The 17,093-nt window shown below is 43.3% G+C and overlaps 1 protein-coding gene across 5 annotated transcripts in view; it reads right to left on the bottom strand.

Annotated features, from left to right (window-relative positions):
• The window catches only part of XPNPEP3 (X-prolyl aminopeptidase 3), a 32,776-nt gene extending 15,841 nt beyond the window's left edge, over positions 1 to 16,935 (bottom strand). The window contains exons 1-5 of one of the 5 annotated variants that reach the window (XM_081958136.1): positions 16,783 to 16,935; positions 13,681 to 13,797; positions 11,977 to 12,116; positions 9,810 to 10,208; positions 1,334 to 1,536 (exon numbers count right to left, since the gene is read on the bottom strand). In XM_081958136.1, coding sequence (XP_081814262.1) covers positions 1,334 to 1,536; positions 9,810 to 10,208; positions 11,977 to 11,983 — 609 coding nt within the window. In that variant the 5' untranslated portion in view covers positions 11,984 to 12,116; positions 13,681 to 13,797; positions 16,783 to 16,935. Of the gene's footprint in view, positions 1 to 1,333; positions 1,537 to 9,809; positions 10,209 to 11,976; positions 12,117 to 13,680; positions 13,798 to 16,415; positions 16,719 to 16,782 lie in introns of those variants that run through there. The other 4 variants (XM_081958138.1, XM_081958137.1, XM_081958135.1 and 1 more) reach the window with 4 other exon arrangements.
• Between the last annotated feature and the right edge of the window lie 158 nt (positions 16,936 to 17,093).

Below are 17,093 nucleotides of genomic sequence, written 5' to 3'. Positions count from 1 at the left end.
CAGGCTCCTATAAAGCCTCTGGAGCCTGGGGAGGGCAAAAAATGGCTTTAAAAAAGGCTGAACTCAGCTGGCCAGCGCGCGCATGCGCACTGGCCAGCTGACAGGGCAGCACCTTGCGTGCCCTGACAAATGGCTCTACGTGCTACCTGTGGCACACGTGCCATAGGTTTGCCATCCCGGTCTTAGTAGAAAGATGCCACCTATATCTACTGTGTTTCCCTGAAAATAACACCCAGTCTTATTTTCTTTTGGGCTTGAAAATAAGCACTCAGGCTTATATTTTTTTAAGTGCAGAAGGCGGCAAGCATGGTGGCTGATGGGAGTAGGAGCGCAGCTACCGTTGGCTCTGGCCTCTCCGTCCCACTGTGTGATTGCCCGCAGCTGCAACAAGCCAAGCTCTCGGCATGAACTGGCCTCCACCTCCTTTGCCTGCTGGCCCACGTGCTGCTGGGACACTTCTTGCCATGGTGGGCACTGTGCTAGATGCCAAGCGGCTGCCTATGCCGCTGCTAGCCTTGCAGGAGGCTCTTTGCCTTCCTGACAGGTTAGGTGGAGGCTGGGATATGCCAAGAGTTTGGCCCTGATTGAGGCGGCAGAAAAGCAGACAGTCAGATGGAGAGGGTGGGGCCAATGGCAACTGCCCAAACACCCAGAGGAAGCTTTGTTTGCTTACAAAGGGGACACTTTGAAACAGAGCTAAAAGCTCCGTTTCAAACCGTCCCCTTTGCAAACACAAGAAGCTTTGAGTCGCCATCATTTTGGTGGGTCTGGGCGAAAAGACTTTGGTCGACCATTCCCAATCATCCTAAACACTTTTCACCCAGACGGAGAGTGTCCCCTTTGCAGGCAGACAAAGCTTTGTCTCCCTCAGCGAAAAGTGTGCAGCAGACCCAGGTAGAAGCAGAGGCAAACCCAACGCACCGCCCCCTCCATCCTGCCTCTTGGCCTGCCTGCAGCCATGTTGAACAACCACCCACACAAGGCTTTGGGATTGCCTGCCTCCCCCATTCCCCATGCCTCTGCCTGCTGCCACTGTCACCATGCAGCACAGATGACCTTTCTCTCCCCTGCCTCTATCTCCATGCTCGGACTTACTGGTATTTGCACTGCGTCAAGGGGCAAGCGGGCTGCGGCTGCTGCCGGACAGGGTTGGACCCCGCAAGCTTGCTCCCTCTCATGCTGGCCACGCCCATCCCGCCGGGCTTATTTTTGACTTGGGTTTTATTTTGGGGGGAACATGGTAGATGTCATTTCCCTTTTGGCATGAATTCCAATATCATGCCTTTCCCCCACTCTCTTAACACTTTGTGCAACACAAATGCCTTGATCATACCTGCGAAGTGATTTTGGCAGCAAATTTCATCCTCTCAATCTCTGTGGCAGATTTGATCAGCCGTAGGTTTTGCACTAGGTGCCGGACAGCCCGAACACGGTTGTTGCATTTAGCTTTGACCTCAGCCAGATGCAATAGATAATCAGAATGGAGCTGTGGATGCACAGGTTTAGCAACATCATACCAAACTGTACTAGAATCATCTGTGAAACAGAATGTAATTACATTTTAAGTTTAATTAACTGTATTTCTTTGTTGAGATGTTTGCATTTTTTGGTAAATATCAGATTGCAGTCAAATTTGGATTTTTAAACCTGCCTGAAAGGAATCAGTAATAAGAAATATTGATGAAGGTTTTTTTTTTTTGCATCATCCTTTATATAAAAAAGTAGATTTCAAGTACATCTGATAGATAGATAGTTCTTTTAGATCAAGAACTGTACTTGGTCTTTGAACAGAGTGCTAAGAATCACACTGCAAAAATGGAGATGATTAAATATATAAAAAGTAATTTAAACTAGATTTAACATAAACTGATTCAATTATTAGTTATATTCAATGGACTTAATAAAACTATCATTATTCCTATACTGTTTAATATTGTCCACTTCCACTGCATTAACGATTTCTGATTAGCAATAATACTTTTTAATAGGACACTGGAGCCACTTCCATGGCTCGGGAGACCACATGTGGCTCTGGAGCTATAGATTATGGATTTCTATACTATAATTTTAACAAAGTTTCTTCTTTTCAGAATACATTCTCATTCATGTGGACACAGAAGTAATATTTTCAACACTCTTAAGTGTGTTAATAATGCAGCCTAAATAAGTACCTAGCAGGACTTTGCAAATTCTTTGAAAGAGTTGGAAGCATATACTTTTGCACTATTAAAGCAAGAGTTTCCAAATTGAGTAGGTAGTTAGGAAGCTATTCTCAATTATTTTTTCTGCCTTGTGTATGGACAGCTGTTTTCTTTTGTACACTAATCAGGAGAGCTATGGTACTATAAGTTGCAAACAACTATTTCTAAACCTGTTACTTATCACCTTCAATTTGTTGCACATATACATGACTATACTACAACAGTTCTTAAAGAAAGGAATTGTGAAAGTAAAACTTAAATGTTTCTCCTTTGGAACAAAAGACCAATAAAATTAATTACAGTTCTGTAGTAATCATTTCTTCTCTGTAATTCACAAGTATCAAAGATATATAAGCTCAACAAACTTGGAAAACTTTCAGTGTTGCATAACATGTGGCCACAAACTGGGCAGACTCTCTCTCTCTATTCATAATTTTTACAAACTTTGCCCTTAAACATACCCATGATATAGACAGCCACTTGGGATTGGGGCAACCTAGAAATAATGTTAAATAAACTTTTGTACAAATTTCTGAAATGAAAAGTTCAACCAAAAAGTATTTACTGTATTTTTCGGAGTGTAAGACACACCTTTTTCTATCAAGGCTGAAAATCTGGGTGTCTTATACACTGAATGTCAGTTGGTCTTACCTGAACTGCATGTCTAGAAGCAGTCGTGGGAGGAGTCACATGTGGGTATTAACACGGCCCATTTGCCCAGAGACTGAGGTAAATTTGAGGCCACTCCCTCTTCCTCCTCCTCGTGACTCCCCAGATTAACTGATGGTCCAGTCCAAGAAGAGCCTGGGAAGGAAGGGAACAAGAACAAGGGACAATAACTCCCTCCCCCCAGGCCTGACTGACCAACCGCTAAGCCCCCTCAGGCCCCCCATGCGCAGGTGTGCACAGTACGGGCGGGAAGTGACTCCTCCCACGACCGCTTCTAGACATGCAGTTCAAGTAAGACCAACTGACAGTCTCCGAAGCGAGGCGTGGGAGGAGTCACATGTGGGACATACCAAAGCTAGATGTCCATGGGAGGGAATCATTGGGCCTGAGCCCCCTGAGTGTCCAAAGGATGTCTCCGCAGAGGCATAGGCATCCAGTCGGTAATGTCTAATGAAGGGAGAAGGTGAAGCCCAAGCAGCCGCCCTGCAGATGTCCTCAATGGGCGCCTGGGTAGCCCAGGCCGCAGAGGTAGGCTTACTCCTGGTAGAGTGAGCTGAGATGCCCTCTGCGAATCCCCCGTGCCTCATAGGCTTTAGTGATAGCTAACCTTATCCACCTGCTGATGGTGGTGGGTGAAACCTTCGCCCCCCCTGGAGGAAGGCTGGAAGGATACGAAAAGCGCCTCCAACTTCCTGAAGGCAGCTGTGCGTTTGAGGTAGATGCGCAGGGCCCTACGGAAGTCCAGGTGATGCCAGGACCTCTCCCTTTCTCTGGAAGGTGCCGGACAGAAGTCCGGAAGCACCACCTCCTGAGCCCTTTGGAAAGGGGTGTTGACCTTGGGCAGGAAAGCAGGGTCTAGCCTGAGTACCACCCTGTTGTCATGGAAGGTGCACAAATCCGCCCTGGTAGATAAGGCATTGATCTGACACCCGCCTAGCCGAGGTGATGGCTACTAGGAAAACCACCTTGAGAGTTAGGAGTTGGAAGGATACCTCCCTCAAAGGCTCAAAGGGCGCCTCCATAAGAGTCTAGAGCACCGTGGGCAAATCCCAGGTGGGAAACCTTTGAATGACCAGAGGCCGAAGGTTAGCAACGCCTCTGAGGAATCTCTTTATGACCGGATGTTGGGATAGGGATCTAGATCCCACCCCCCAATGACTGTGGCCAAGGCTGATACCTGCCTTCTGAGGGTACTGGGAGCCAGACCTTTCTCCAACCCATCCCGGAGGAACTCCAGTACCTGCAGTGCTGAAGCTGAGGCCGGCTCTACCTGGGCTGACCTACACCAGATTACAAAGGAACTCCAGGTCGCATTGTAAATGCACGTGGTCAACTTCTGCCTGGAAGCCTCAATGGTCCTGATCACCCTGGCTGAGAACTGGGGCTCCCTCAGTTGCTCCTGCTCAAGCGCCAAGCAGTTAGCTGGAGCCACTCCGGTTCTGGATGCTCTAGACTCCCCTGGCACAGAGCTACCACCTCCCTAGAAATCCTCCAATGAGGTAGAACCGACTAGACCCACAAGGTCCGCGAACCAGGGCTGTCGGGGCCAATGGGGTGCTATCAGAATCACTTCTGCCCTCTCTAGCACTAGCTTCCTCAGAACCCTGGGAAGGAGAGGAAGGGAAGGGAAGGCGTAAAGGAGTCCAGACGGCCATCTGCAGCGAAGGGCATCAACGTCCACTCCTCCCCGAGCTGGGAACCGCGAGATGAACCTCGGAACCTGGGCGTTCAACGGGGTGGCAAAGAGATCCACTGTCGGCCGACCGAACCTCTGACAAATCCGCTAGAAGATGCTTGTAACTGCCACTCCCCATGGTCTACCGTCTCCCTGCTGAGCCAATCTGCCTGTCGGTTGTCCACCCCGGAGATGTGCTCCGCCCGAATCAATAAGAGATTCCGTTCCGCCCAGTTGCCCAGCCGAACTGCTTCGTTGCGTAGTGCAAGGAGTGTGTGCCCCCTTGCTTGTTCACATGGGCCTTGGCCGTCACATTGTGCGTCAGGACCAGGATATACTGACCAACCACCGCTTCCTTGAAGTACCGAAGAGTCAAGTGAATCGCCCTGAGCTCCAGCCAGTTGATGTTCATCCGCAGATCCGCTGGTGTCCACCTGCCCTGTGCTATCTGGGACTGCAGGTGTGCCCCCCAGCCGAACAGAATCGCATCTGTAGTCAGGATCAACCTGTCCGGCTCCCTGAAGAGGGAACCCTTGGCCTGGGCTGGGGACGTCCACCAACGGAAGGAGAGAAACACCTGGGGTGGCACCAGAACCTTGAAGATGGCGTCGCACGTCCCGTCTCTTTGGTGCGGCAGCAGGAACCACTGTAGCTCTCTGGCATGAAGGCAAGCCCAAGGGACTTTCCTGATGCAGGAGATGAACTTGCCCAGGAGCCTGGAGAGAAGGACTATGCGAACAGAACGTGTCTTGCGGATCTCCCGGATCAATTCCAAAATACTGTCCCTATGTTCCTGTTACAAAAACACCCCACACGCCACCGAGTCGATGATGGTCCCTAAATGCTGGAGCCTAGTGGTAGGGGCTAGATGACTCTTATCGAGATTAATCGAGAACCCCAGGGACCGCAGGGTGGCAATTGTGAGATTCAAATCCCTCTTAGCTCGGTCTGCTGTAGTGGCCAGCACGAGAATGTCATCAAGGTAACAATGTAACCAGACAGGGAAGGACCTAAGATGGCCTGCAGCTACAGCTAACACCTTGGTGAAGGCTCTAGGGGCAGATGCCAAACCAAAGGGAAGGGCCCTGTATTGGTAGTGCACTCCACCATAGTCGAATCTGAAGAATTTACGATGGTCCGGAGCGATCATAATGTGAAGGTAGGCTTCCATGAGATCAATGGAGGCTAAGAAGTCACCCTGCCTGATGCCCTCCAATATGGATTTGAGAGAGGCCATCTTAAACTTTCGGTAGACCAGTCTGGAATTTAACAATTTTAAATCTAGGATGGCTCTCCACCCACCCACCCCTGAACTCTTAGGAACCACAAACAGGTTGGAATAAAACCCTAAACCTCTCTCCGCTTCCGGAACTAACTCCACTGCCCTGATGTCAAGCAAAAGGGAATGTTTTACTGGATTCTTGGAGGAAGGGAAAAGACAGAACCTATTCGGGGGATGGGAACGAAACTCTAACTGTAAACCAAACTCAACTGCGTGACGAACCCATGCATCAGTAGTCATGTGCTTCCAGCGATCTGCAAACAAGGTAAGGCGGCCGCCGATCGGGTGATCCGACCCCGAATCACTTCTTTCTGCAGAAGGGATGGCCATCACCACCCTCGAATGTTGGTACCTGTATCTGTCCCTAGAAAAATGCCTATCCCACTGTCTGGGATATCAGGGTGCAGAATCCCTCGGCTGTTGGAAGTCCTGTTCAGGGGGTCGGTATGAGGACCTCCTGGGGTTAGGCGCAGGGCGTTGGTCAGAGTGCTTAGTCGTGGAGGGGAAGACCTTGCACTTATTCTTATCCTTGATCAGGATAGGGTCAAGGGATGCTCCAAACAGCTTGTTTCCAGTGTTCTCCACCCCCGCCAAATGCCACTTTGCCCGAGACTCTGTTTGACAATTGCGCAGCCAGAGGAGGCGCCTGGAAGCCACCCAAGAGGATAGAGCCCTGGAAGAATACTTGACAGCATCCAGCTGAAAACTGAGTGGCTGCCATCAGTTTCTTGATGTCCGGCAGTAGTCGCACGTCAGAAGCGAGGGTTCTATCGCGAAGCTGCTCCAGCCAAAGCAGAGTGGATCTGTTAAAAAATGAAGCAGCCGCCGCCGCCCTGATCGCCCAACGATACGGCCTGAAAGGTCTTGCGCAGAACCATTTCCGCCTTCTTATCTTCTTCCTTCAGACAGGAAATATCACCGGTCACCACCGCACAAGCAGAGGCCAGGCCAGCCACTAGGACATCTATGGATGGAACCTGCAGTGCTTGAGCAAAGGCTGCGTTAAGATTATAAAACCTGAGATCATTACTGCCTGGAGTGGGAAACGTGCCAGGCTTTGCCCACTGAGATTTGAGCACTTCCATAAATAAACCAGGTGTAGGAATCTCTTCCTTTTCAACTTGTGGCTTATAAAAGGACCCCTTCTCCCCCCTCCCTGGAGGTGGAGGCAATAGTGGCTTGAGAGGGGGCTGGAGTGCTATCCAGATCTGCAGTAGCCCTGGCCTTGTGAAGCAGGGAACCAAACAAGGTGGGAGGGAACAAGCCAGCAATAGGAGGGGCCTCTGGAACCTGGGAATCTTCATCCTCAGAGAAGGCTACATCCTTCTGACCCTCTTCCTCTAATCCAGACCCCTCACTGGCTGTGGAAGGGGAATCCGATCTGTGCTCTCTAGCTGCAGAAGATTGGGGTTGGTCTGGATGACTTCATGGGGTCCCATGAGAAGATTTTCGTCTAGAGGGTTGAAATTGATGCTGCATGCCTGATGAGATGCCCTGAGCAATGGCACGGGCAATCACTCAGAAAGCTCATCACTCATAAGCAGGTGAGAGGCTGGGAGGCTCAACAGACTGAGGAACCAAGCGTGGCCTGGAAAAAGCCGTTGCCCTGCGATCAAAGGGGTCTCCCTGATGTCCTGAAGACTGGGCTGGAGACAGAGGCGGGGATAGTGGGACAACCTCCCTCTCCGAGCTACATGGAGAATCTGGGGAGCCCAGTCGGACCCCTGGCAGGGGTAAAGGCTGAAGAGGAAAACGTAACCTGGATAGGGAAGGCCTGACCTCCTCCCTAAGCCCTCTGCCTGTCGCTCTTTGCTAGGAGCTCTCTTCCTAGCGGATTTAGAAGTGGCCTTCTTAGATGTAGGCCTCCCCCTCGATACAGGGGTTGCCCCCCGGATGGTCTCCTCGCTGGATCCGAATCCCCTGGTGATCTAGGGGCAGCCGCTTCCCCACTCCTCGCAGCCTCCGCCATCGCTTCTACTTACAGACACTGCCTTCCCACTTCCGCTCTATTCCAACCAGCCCGCTCCTGCGTGCGGTTCGGAGCTCCTTCAGACTGGCGCAATCCGCTGCCTCGCCGATCCGCGGCCTGAATAAGCTGACCCACCGCCGATCGAAGGGCCCTCCCCGGATTACAGGCCCAAAGAGAACCTTTTCCTTCCTGGTGGTGCTTCTGGACGCCTGCAGCGGTTGGAAACAAGCGCGCCGATTCTCGCGCCCCTCCACATGTGTCCCAAGATGGCCACCGTCCAAAATGGAGACTGCCGACCACGTTCAGTAGCCTCTGGAGCGTTCCGCGACCCCTACCGATGGATCTAGGAGTCACGTACTACAGCGCCCTCTGGCGCGCGGCCTCAAGGCGCCCCTTTAACCGCCCAGCAGTTCAGGGGCTCCCCTGTGTGCAACAAGTTTGCCTTGTGCGGAGTCAAAACAGAAATTTAAACAGCACAGAGACGCAAGGAGAGAGGTGGGAGGAATCACAAATGGAAAAGAACAAGACAAGATACAAGGAACAAAAAACCTCTAAAAGTGGAGAGTCAAAAAGTTACTTCTTCTGGGCCGAAGACTGAGGTTAATCTGGGGAGTCACGAGGAGGAAGCAGAGGGAGTGGCCTCAAATCTACCTCAGTCTCCGGGCAAATGGGCTGTGTTAATACCCATGTGACTTCTCCCACGCCTCGCTTCGGAGACTACAGCATTTTTTGCCTCCTGAAACCCCGCCCCTTCACCAAGATGGCCGTGTAGAGCCTGTAGAAGGCTTTTAGAGAACTCCTGGAGCTGGGGAAGGCAGAAATGAATGAAAAAACGGGCCATTTTTTGCTCAATTTTGCCCCCCCCCAGCCCCCAGAAGTACTCTATAAGCCTCCTAAAAGCTATGCATGCAATTTTTTAAAAAATGAGCCAGTTTTCATGAAAAATGGGTCATTTTTTGCTTGTTTTTTGGGGGGGGAGCACCCCTGAAGAGCACTCTGCAAACCCCCTAAAGGCTATTCATGTCTTTTTTTGGAAAAAAGGGACCCATTTTAGCAAAAAACAGGGAGGTTTGGAGAATGCAAAACCTTTTTTTAAAAAAAATTGCCTCTTCAAAACGTTTGGTGCGTCTTATACTCTGGTGTGTCTTATATTCCGAAAAATACAGTAGTTGCGCACATAATACTGTTTTTCAGGTTGTGTAGTTTCAGAAATATAAACTTTGCATGTTAATATTTGCATTAAAATCCAAAAACAAATTTGCCCTTTTCTCTATTGAAATTATGATTTTCCAGGGTTTTTCCCCCCTATAAAGGCACTTATGGAGCTAAGGAATGCAGGGTTTTAATTGGGTTAAACTTCGCACATAAAGTTATTATATCCTTAAGTTATAGGTCACTGAATAATTGTTTTGCAATTCATATAACATGCCTACCATGAACCATCTTTTATGAACCACAATTTTTAGGTTCAAACGTTAAGGTGAATCGAACCCATTCTAAGACTTACAGGTAGTCCTCAATGTATGACTGGTTAACTGTTCAAAGTTATGACATCTGAAAAAATGTACTTACGACTTGGATTTGAAGTTCTGACACTCAACCCACTGCAGTCACATGGCTGCATTTTGGTTATTCAGCAACTGGTCCACATTTAGTCATTTGCAGTGTCCCACGATCATGTGACATTTACACTTTTGCCAGAAATCAGCATTTACTTCTGGTTTGCAGTAAAAAACGAACAATGGATTTGCTTAACGACTGCATTCACTTAATGACGGCTGCAAAAAGGCTGTAAAATTGGGCACGAGCACATGATGACCTGCTTAAAAACTGTCGTAACTTATAACTGTAATTGCAGGCTTAGTGGTCATAAGTTGAGGACTACCTATAATGCAGTGCATGACACCAGCTTTCTATCTTGCCTCTATTATGCCCTCTACTTGACAGCAAATTGCTGAAATGATTCAATAGCATCCTATTTCATACAGTGCAAAATCTATTTTGTTTTCATACCTTTTAATTTAGATACCAGATGTCTAAACTCTTCCATGGTATAAGCTTCGTCTACACCAGTGAGAGCCACTGCTCCATCCGTGCCAGATCGTGGCCCATCCCACAATTCTCGGCTTGGATCCCGTTTTGGAACAAACAGTAAAGCTTTGTGATATGGCAAAGATCTACCAGGCACACTTTGCAACACTAAGATACTATCCGGTTCTTGGAAGCCACACAAATATAGGAAATTAGTGTCCTGGTGAAAGGTATATGGAATATCATTGCTCATGTAATAGGTAGGATTTGAAAGCAAAATTACTGTGTGATTTGTCCCTTGCACCTCTTGCTGTATCTGAGCCATCAACTTGTGTCTACGGAGAGCATATTCCACTTGTGATAATCCTGGCGTTACTTCTCCTGTGAATAGAATTCAAAAACACAATTTCTATTTTAGAAACTTTTTTTCATGCTACCGAACCCTTGCAATTTTTGGACACTACTCGTACATTTTCCAGTCCATTTCTTTTCTATTTATTTTCTCTGCACTCATGTCTCCACATTCCTAGTTCAACTCTAAACTATTTTTTTCCCTATTATTAGTACGTTAACGAGCATTTTGTAGAAACTTGAGTTCATAAGACAAGCCAAAAGCTACAGCTAATACTAATGTAAGGATTATGACTAAAAATGATTATTGGGAGAGAGAAACAAAGAAAAGTAAACTTGAATACCTTTTTATACCATTTGCACATTGAACAGATGACAAAGCTTGTTGCACTCTGCATTTTGATAGCAGTATGGATATTTCATTACCTAGAAATATCTTCTCCATCAAATGCAGAGCTCATAATGCTGAATTTAAAAAAGGATCTTTAATAAGCTGTGCATCTAAGAATTAGAAGTACTATAGAATTTTCTCAGAACTTCAAATTTAATCATTCAATCTAATTTTATCTATAACCTATAATCTAACCTATCGATAATGAATACAATGTCCAGAAAACAAAAATATTTTAGCAAAACTGAACTAAATACCAAAAAATTGATTGTAAATGGAACGTTTTTTAAAAAATAAGTCTATAACAATATTTGTATCAATTCAAGACATTAAAGCCGATCCATTAAATTGAACAGAGCCAACACTTGAAAAATGTGAGAATTATACGTTCTGAATCTTAATTAAATCTAACAAATGGTTCTCGTGGAATCAAAAGAACTTAGTTCCATATACAATAATGAATATTTTTTATTAATACATTTATCTGCTGCCCATCTCACCATGGAGCTACTCTAGATGGTTTATTATATGTGCCATCATTTGAAGATACCATTTAAAAATGTAAATATCTGCCTAAAACCTGGACATATTATGTACTTAAGGTTGTTAGCCTGTATTTTTAAACATTTTTCTTTATATTTTTCTGGCTAGATGCCCTTGAGACATATTTTCCCCATGACAAAAACACCTTTAAAATGGAGGGGAGAAAAAAGAGAAGCAATGTTTTCTAGACCAGTGTTCCCCAACCTTTTGGGCTTTAGGGGGGAGAGGGAGTGGTGCACACATGCGCAGGGTAGAGGTGCATGCATGCATGTGCTCATCCCGTTTCACAGCCTGGTTCCGAAAGGCTGAAGGCCTGATAGTAGGCCACAGCCCAGGGGTTGGGAACCTGCGTTCTTGACTATGGTGCTCCAAACAACTGCAGAGGATTGTGGACTTCTAAAACAGTGGGCAGTAATACAAGCAGCTGATTGATAGTGAGGGTATCTGTGAAATTTATCATACGTTAGAAGTGCATACAGTGGGAATATGATAGTGAATAATGACTCCAGGGAATTGGCAGGAACATGTTGCTGCCTTTATGCCTTAAATATGGATGTCCCTAAAAGCACTTTGCTTGCTACTGTGGGAAACACAATGATGAATTTTGATTTGATGTCGTAGGACTTCTCATGTTCTTTAGGAAGAGACATTGGTTCAACTAAACACCAGGCTCTTTCCCATCTTCAATCGCAACGTAATGCTACCTGATAACTCTCCATTTTTTAAAATTATCCAAAGCTTTTCAAAAGGAAGCAAACATTTAAAAATAAGGGGATATACTTTTAGATTAAAATTTTGTTTAGCTTCTTTTCTTCCATAAATTATATCACAGTACACACTTTTAATTTAAAAACGCTAACCTACTTGCCATAAGCAATTTGCTGACCTAAGCTAGTTGCTGAGCAGCAGCATCACCAGACAAGATGAAAATAAGATATTTTCTACTGTGCAGAAGGACAAATGCTGGGCACATTATCTACTCAGATGCCAGCTAGTGAAATTTTCTGTAATACAAATAAAATGTGAGCGGCATTGATACACCATTATAATTAATCAATATTTATAGAGAATCACACATTTCAAATATTAAAGATGTGGTGGAATCTCTGGCTAGAGTAGAGGAAGGAATAAAGAGGCAGTTTAGCTTACAGTGGTAGGAAGCGACAGAGGCAAGATTCTTGAAGCCTTTATCTGCCAGTTTCCAAGATAATGCAATTCCTCTGGCAAAACACTGATAATAGAGGAAATATAATAAAAGAAACTACTTTGGTCTAACCATGGAATTGTCTTGTTCCCTGCCCCTGACAAAGGACAACTAAATCTAAGAGTTTTCTAAGCAGTTGAAATGAGGAAAGCTACTTAGCAGTACTCACAAAGACTTTTACTGAAGCATAAATCTAACTTAATTTAGTTAACAGTTGAAAAGATAATTAAACAATGCACACTAACAAAAAACACAGCATTCTGTATAAACTTTAATTAAAGAAATTTAATAATGAATTTGACTAAAAGGATAACTTACCAATAATGCATAAAATCAAGCTACATATTTGGAGAGAGAGACAAAACTATTGACAAATAATGTCATAAAATGCACTATGTATGCAGCAAAAGGTTTGAGTTCAGAAAAAATGCAAGATTCAGGCACTGATGAATGCTTTCTCTGTTTTCTAATAGGAACTGATCCTAGGTCTTGTTTACAAATGTGAACCAGGCAACTACAGTTATTTACTTCTAACTGATTTTGATCTGCTATTCTGTCAAACGATACAAAATGAGTGTTCAAAAAGAAAATACCAGTCAAAATGCTTAGCTAAAATAAAATATATTGATAAAAAGAGCAAAACCTTCATGGAAGAAAGATTATATTCACAGGCCATCTGAAGGTCTGTGAATATTGAGTTTCTCAATATTTCCACACCTAAACAGCACATCTGTTTCTGTCTCTTGTGTCCACCTTCTGTAAATCTGATGACAAGACAAAAAAAAAGCCTCTCAACAAAGTTTTGTAACTTTGGGAGTAGTTCTTATGACAGTAGACAATTCTTCTGATGGAAAACAATCAATGTAACTTTTTCCAGCTGTTGCAAATATATAAAATTTTGCTAGCATTACTCAGCAGCATTACATCAGCAGCCCCCAATCTTTTGGGTGCCAGGGGCTGTTCCCATTGGGGACGGTTTTTCCACAGACTTGGAGTGTGTGGTTTCATGCACTAGATCCCACACATGAGCAGATGGGGCTTTGTGAGCTGCAGATTGGGGGTTGGGGACCCCTGATTTATCCAAGACTTTTGTCTCACAAATACACATATTCATGAGAGCATGAGTAGAATTTAGGAAGTATTTTCTATCTGGAACACAAAACATTCTCGATAGGAATTCCTTGAAGGATATAACCCCCACCCCCACCCCAGGTTGTTTTTTAAAAAAACTATTAAAAAGTGAGATGTTAAAGGATAGTGTCAGTAATGTAGTGTTATGCAAATCTGTCTAGGATTAAATATCTCTGAACACTTATTCCTCACTACAGTAAATGTGCTTAGAGTTGCAGTACCGTTATCCTTACCTGGTTTAAGAAGATGTGGATGTGTGAAAGGGCTAGGCTGGCCTAGATATCTATTTGGAATCTTCTTTTGATGAACTGGTTGAATGGATAATTTCCGAAAGAAACAAAACTTGCAGGCTAAAATGAAACAGCGGAATAGCATCAAACTGAACTGTTTTCCTATTTGAATCTGTGATAGAGTCAAAGTGAAGTTTGCCATTCTCAAACACTACTCATATCTTTTTGCTTTAAAGCTACTAATATTAACATGAATACTTGAAAAAGCAATGAATGTTCTACAATAAGATTTTAATATATTTCATTGTTTGAGTTTGCATTTCTACTGATGCAAGCAATCTTCACTGATGGAATAGGCTAAAAGCGAGGTATCCATTCAGTAACAAATACACACGTTTATAAATATGATGGTCAAGACAGAATGGTTTTGCAAAAAGTTCAGAATCGAAAATAATTTAAAAAATCTTCCCAGGAACGGTTTTCTTGCACACTACAAATCACATGGCAAGGCAAATTTAAATATTTGAAATACACTATGCTTTCTAGAAAAGTTATTGAACTAAGCAAAAATAACATAACAAAACTACGTAGATACCAAAAATAACTTTCAATGTTTAATGTTCAATGCAAAGTACTAATATTTAAGTTAGCAGATGGGAAAACAAATTGAAGAGAAGGGGAGAAAGTATCATTATAAAATATTTCTATAATTTCTTTTACTTGTGGTTTATCAATAGTTGTTCTTATTTTGTATATTTAACTTTCTAGATTACTGTTAAAAGCTTAAATTTAAAAATAAAAATAATATTTCTGACCTTGGCATTTATTTCCTTTACTATGGTCGCAAATGCTATAATTATGATTCTGATTGAGTGATTTATTGTATAAATGAAAATAAACTCTCCAATTTAAATATTGCTAAAACATTTATGATAAACCACTGAGATATTCCAAAGAATGCAAATATTATGTATTGAAATTATGTTTCTAATAATTAATCATTTCTGATCCATCCAATGACATTTAATAGGGATAACAATGGGACCTCATATAAGAAAACAGTGATATTAATAACTTTTTATCTATAGCTTTATCCTATTTTTCATAATTACTGTTAAAACAATCCTAAAGTGTTAAAGAATGGCAGTTTCTGTTCTTTAGTACAAAATAAGATTGCTACTTGACACAAACTTTTTTCAATCTAATTTTCAAAGCGCAATCTTTATTCATATTCCAGAGTCTAAAAATTATAAGAGTTGACAAGCAGAGCATCTTAAATCTCTAAAAGATTTAAAGCAGCCATTATGCCCTTTACATTTATGTACTCTTAAAAATTATCCAAAACAAAATAGGACAGTTTTGGATCTTTCTACTCTGGAGTCAAAAAGAGAGTGCTACAGGCTTTTTCAGTGGAAACAAGCAAATTAGTATTATTTAATATGGCTGGTCAGAATATAGGCTTATTAAGTTCATTTTTTAGTATATTAATTTATTATATGACTCTTCTTTTATTAGTTTTATTGTTTTTATATAGGATTTTATATTATGTAAGCTGCCTTGAGTCGCCATGTCTGAATAGGCAGCAATATAAATTCCCGAAATAAATAAATTTGAGACTCAGTTTGGTGTAATGGTTGAGGTATCAGGCTAGAAAGCAGAAAATCATTAGTTCTAGGTATTCCTTAAACACAAAGCCAGCTGTGTGAACTTGGGCCAATCAATTTCTTTCAGTCCTAAGAAGGAGATCATGGCAAACTCTTTGTGCAAAAACTTGCCAAGAAAACTGCAGGGACTTATCTAGGTAGTCTCCAAGAATCGGGCATGATTGAATATAAAAAAATAATCCACTTGATAACACAGAATGATTGAACTATAAATAAAAATCATTTGTGGTTATGCATTCTGTTTTTAGATACGTTAATCCAAATAAATCCCACAGAATGCAAAGGATCTACAACTAAGTAAGGATTGCAGTATAAGGCCAATAGTCATACAAGTGAAAAATACCATAATTAATTTGTTTTAGACTGCAATCCTTTACATACTTACTTGGAAGTATGTTTAGGATTCTACTCAGTAGCCCAATAAATAAATATCCTTGAACTAGGACTTTTTAAAGAACAAGTTATGTTAGCTTAAGTTGCACTTAAACAACATTTTAGTTTACATGTTAACTAGGCCTTAGGTTTTATTCCATTATAAACATACATAGGCTCAAACCATATCTAAAATTCCAAAAATAAAACCCAAGTCCAAAATTAGACTTTGAAAAAATAAATAAATTTAGGGATTGTTATATCTTATTTCATAACACACTTCACAAGGCATGTGAAGGTGTGTTTCAGATGAACCAATCCCATTGATTCCCAGTGGAAAATGTACAACCATCTTCCCCTCCCCTCTTTATTGAGTTTGAAAACCTCATCTTAATTAAGGATTTGGTAATATTTTGTTAGCAATTTTTAAATCTAAAATGACAAGTTTCTGAAACTTCCATTTTAAACAGAAGAAACGTTTCTTTAATAAGAGATTTCCATAATACTACCGTGGTCTTCAGGGTATTTTTTTCACCCTAGCACGAAACCAGCTACAAGTATCATAGTGTGAAACTGAGACAGTATTTCTTTTATTGTATACTCTTTTAAAATATACAACGTGGAGGGGGTACCTAATATAACTAGCTTTCGTCCACAATTTTAGAATTGTTCTCTTATGTATAATCAAATTAAGTCTCTGACCTGAAAAGTTGCATTTGACCCTTACAGGTTGGATAAGTCTCTGAGCTGGCAACCACACCATAGCTGAGTTCCCTGCCTGTAAGAAGAGTAATCAACACTACGGGGCGATCTCGGAGAAAATTGCAACGCCCCAAGTCCTGATCTTCCTCCACTTTGCTTTAACGCTCTCTTTCCTGATCCCCAACCCCAAAGCATGGCCAGCTACACTAAAGCTCGATTTGAGTTCGCACGTTTCAAGGACCTTCCTTCCCCTGGGTCGGCACATAATGACGTCACCATCCATCGTAACCAGCAGCTTCGTATTTCGCCTCTTGAGTTTCTGCGAGTGACTAGTCATTATACTTTAGGAGACTAAAGAAATGCCTACTTGTTTAAGTGGCTTCATTCGCGCCTTCTTCCCGCCGTAGTGATTAAGGAAGCACCAGAGCCATTGAATGCATTGCTATGACTTTAACTGGCATTCTCTCATGGACTGAATCGAAGGACAAAAGCGTGAGTCCAAAGGCAAACGAAAGAGGCAATATTGAGGGCAGCTCCACTTTCATTTCTAGAAGATTCTGGACCCCGCTGCCAAAACTGAAGCAAGAGAAGTTCGTGAGAAGGCGGGGGAAGGGGGAGGAGCTTCGGCGGCGCGGGCAGAGTAGAGCGGCAAGAGCGGGAGTCTCTCCCCCCACGGGA

Source organism: Natrix helvetica, assembly GCF_964273705.1.
Source record: "Natrix helvetica genome assembly, chromosome: 6".
Classification (NCBI taxonomy): Eukaryota; Metazoa; Chordata; class Lepidosauria; order Squamata; family Natricidae; genus Natrix; species Natrix helvetica.
This window is presented reverse-complemented; position numbering and strand designations above follow the sequence as displayed.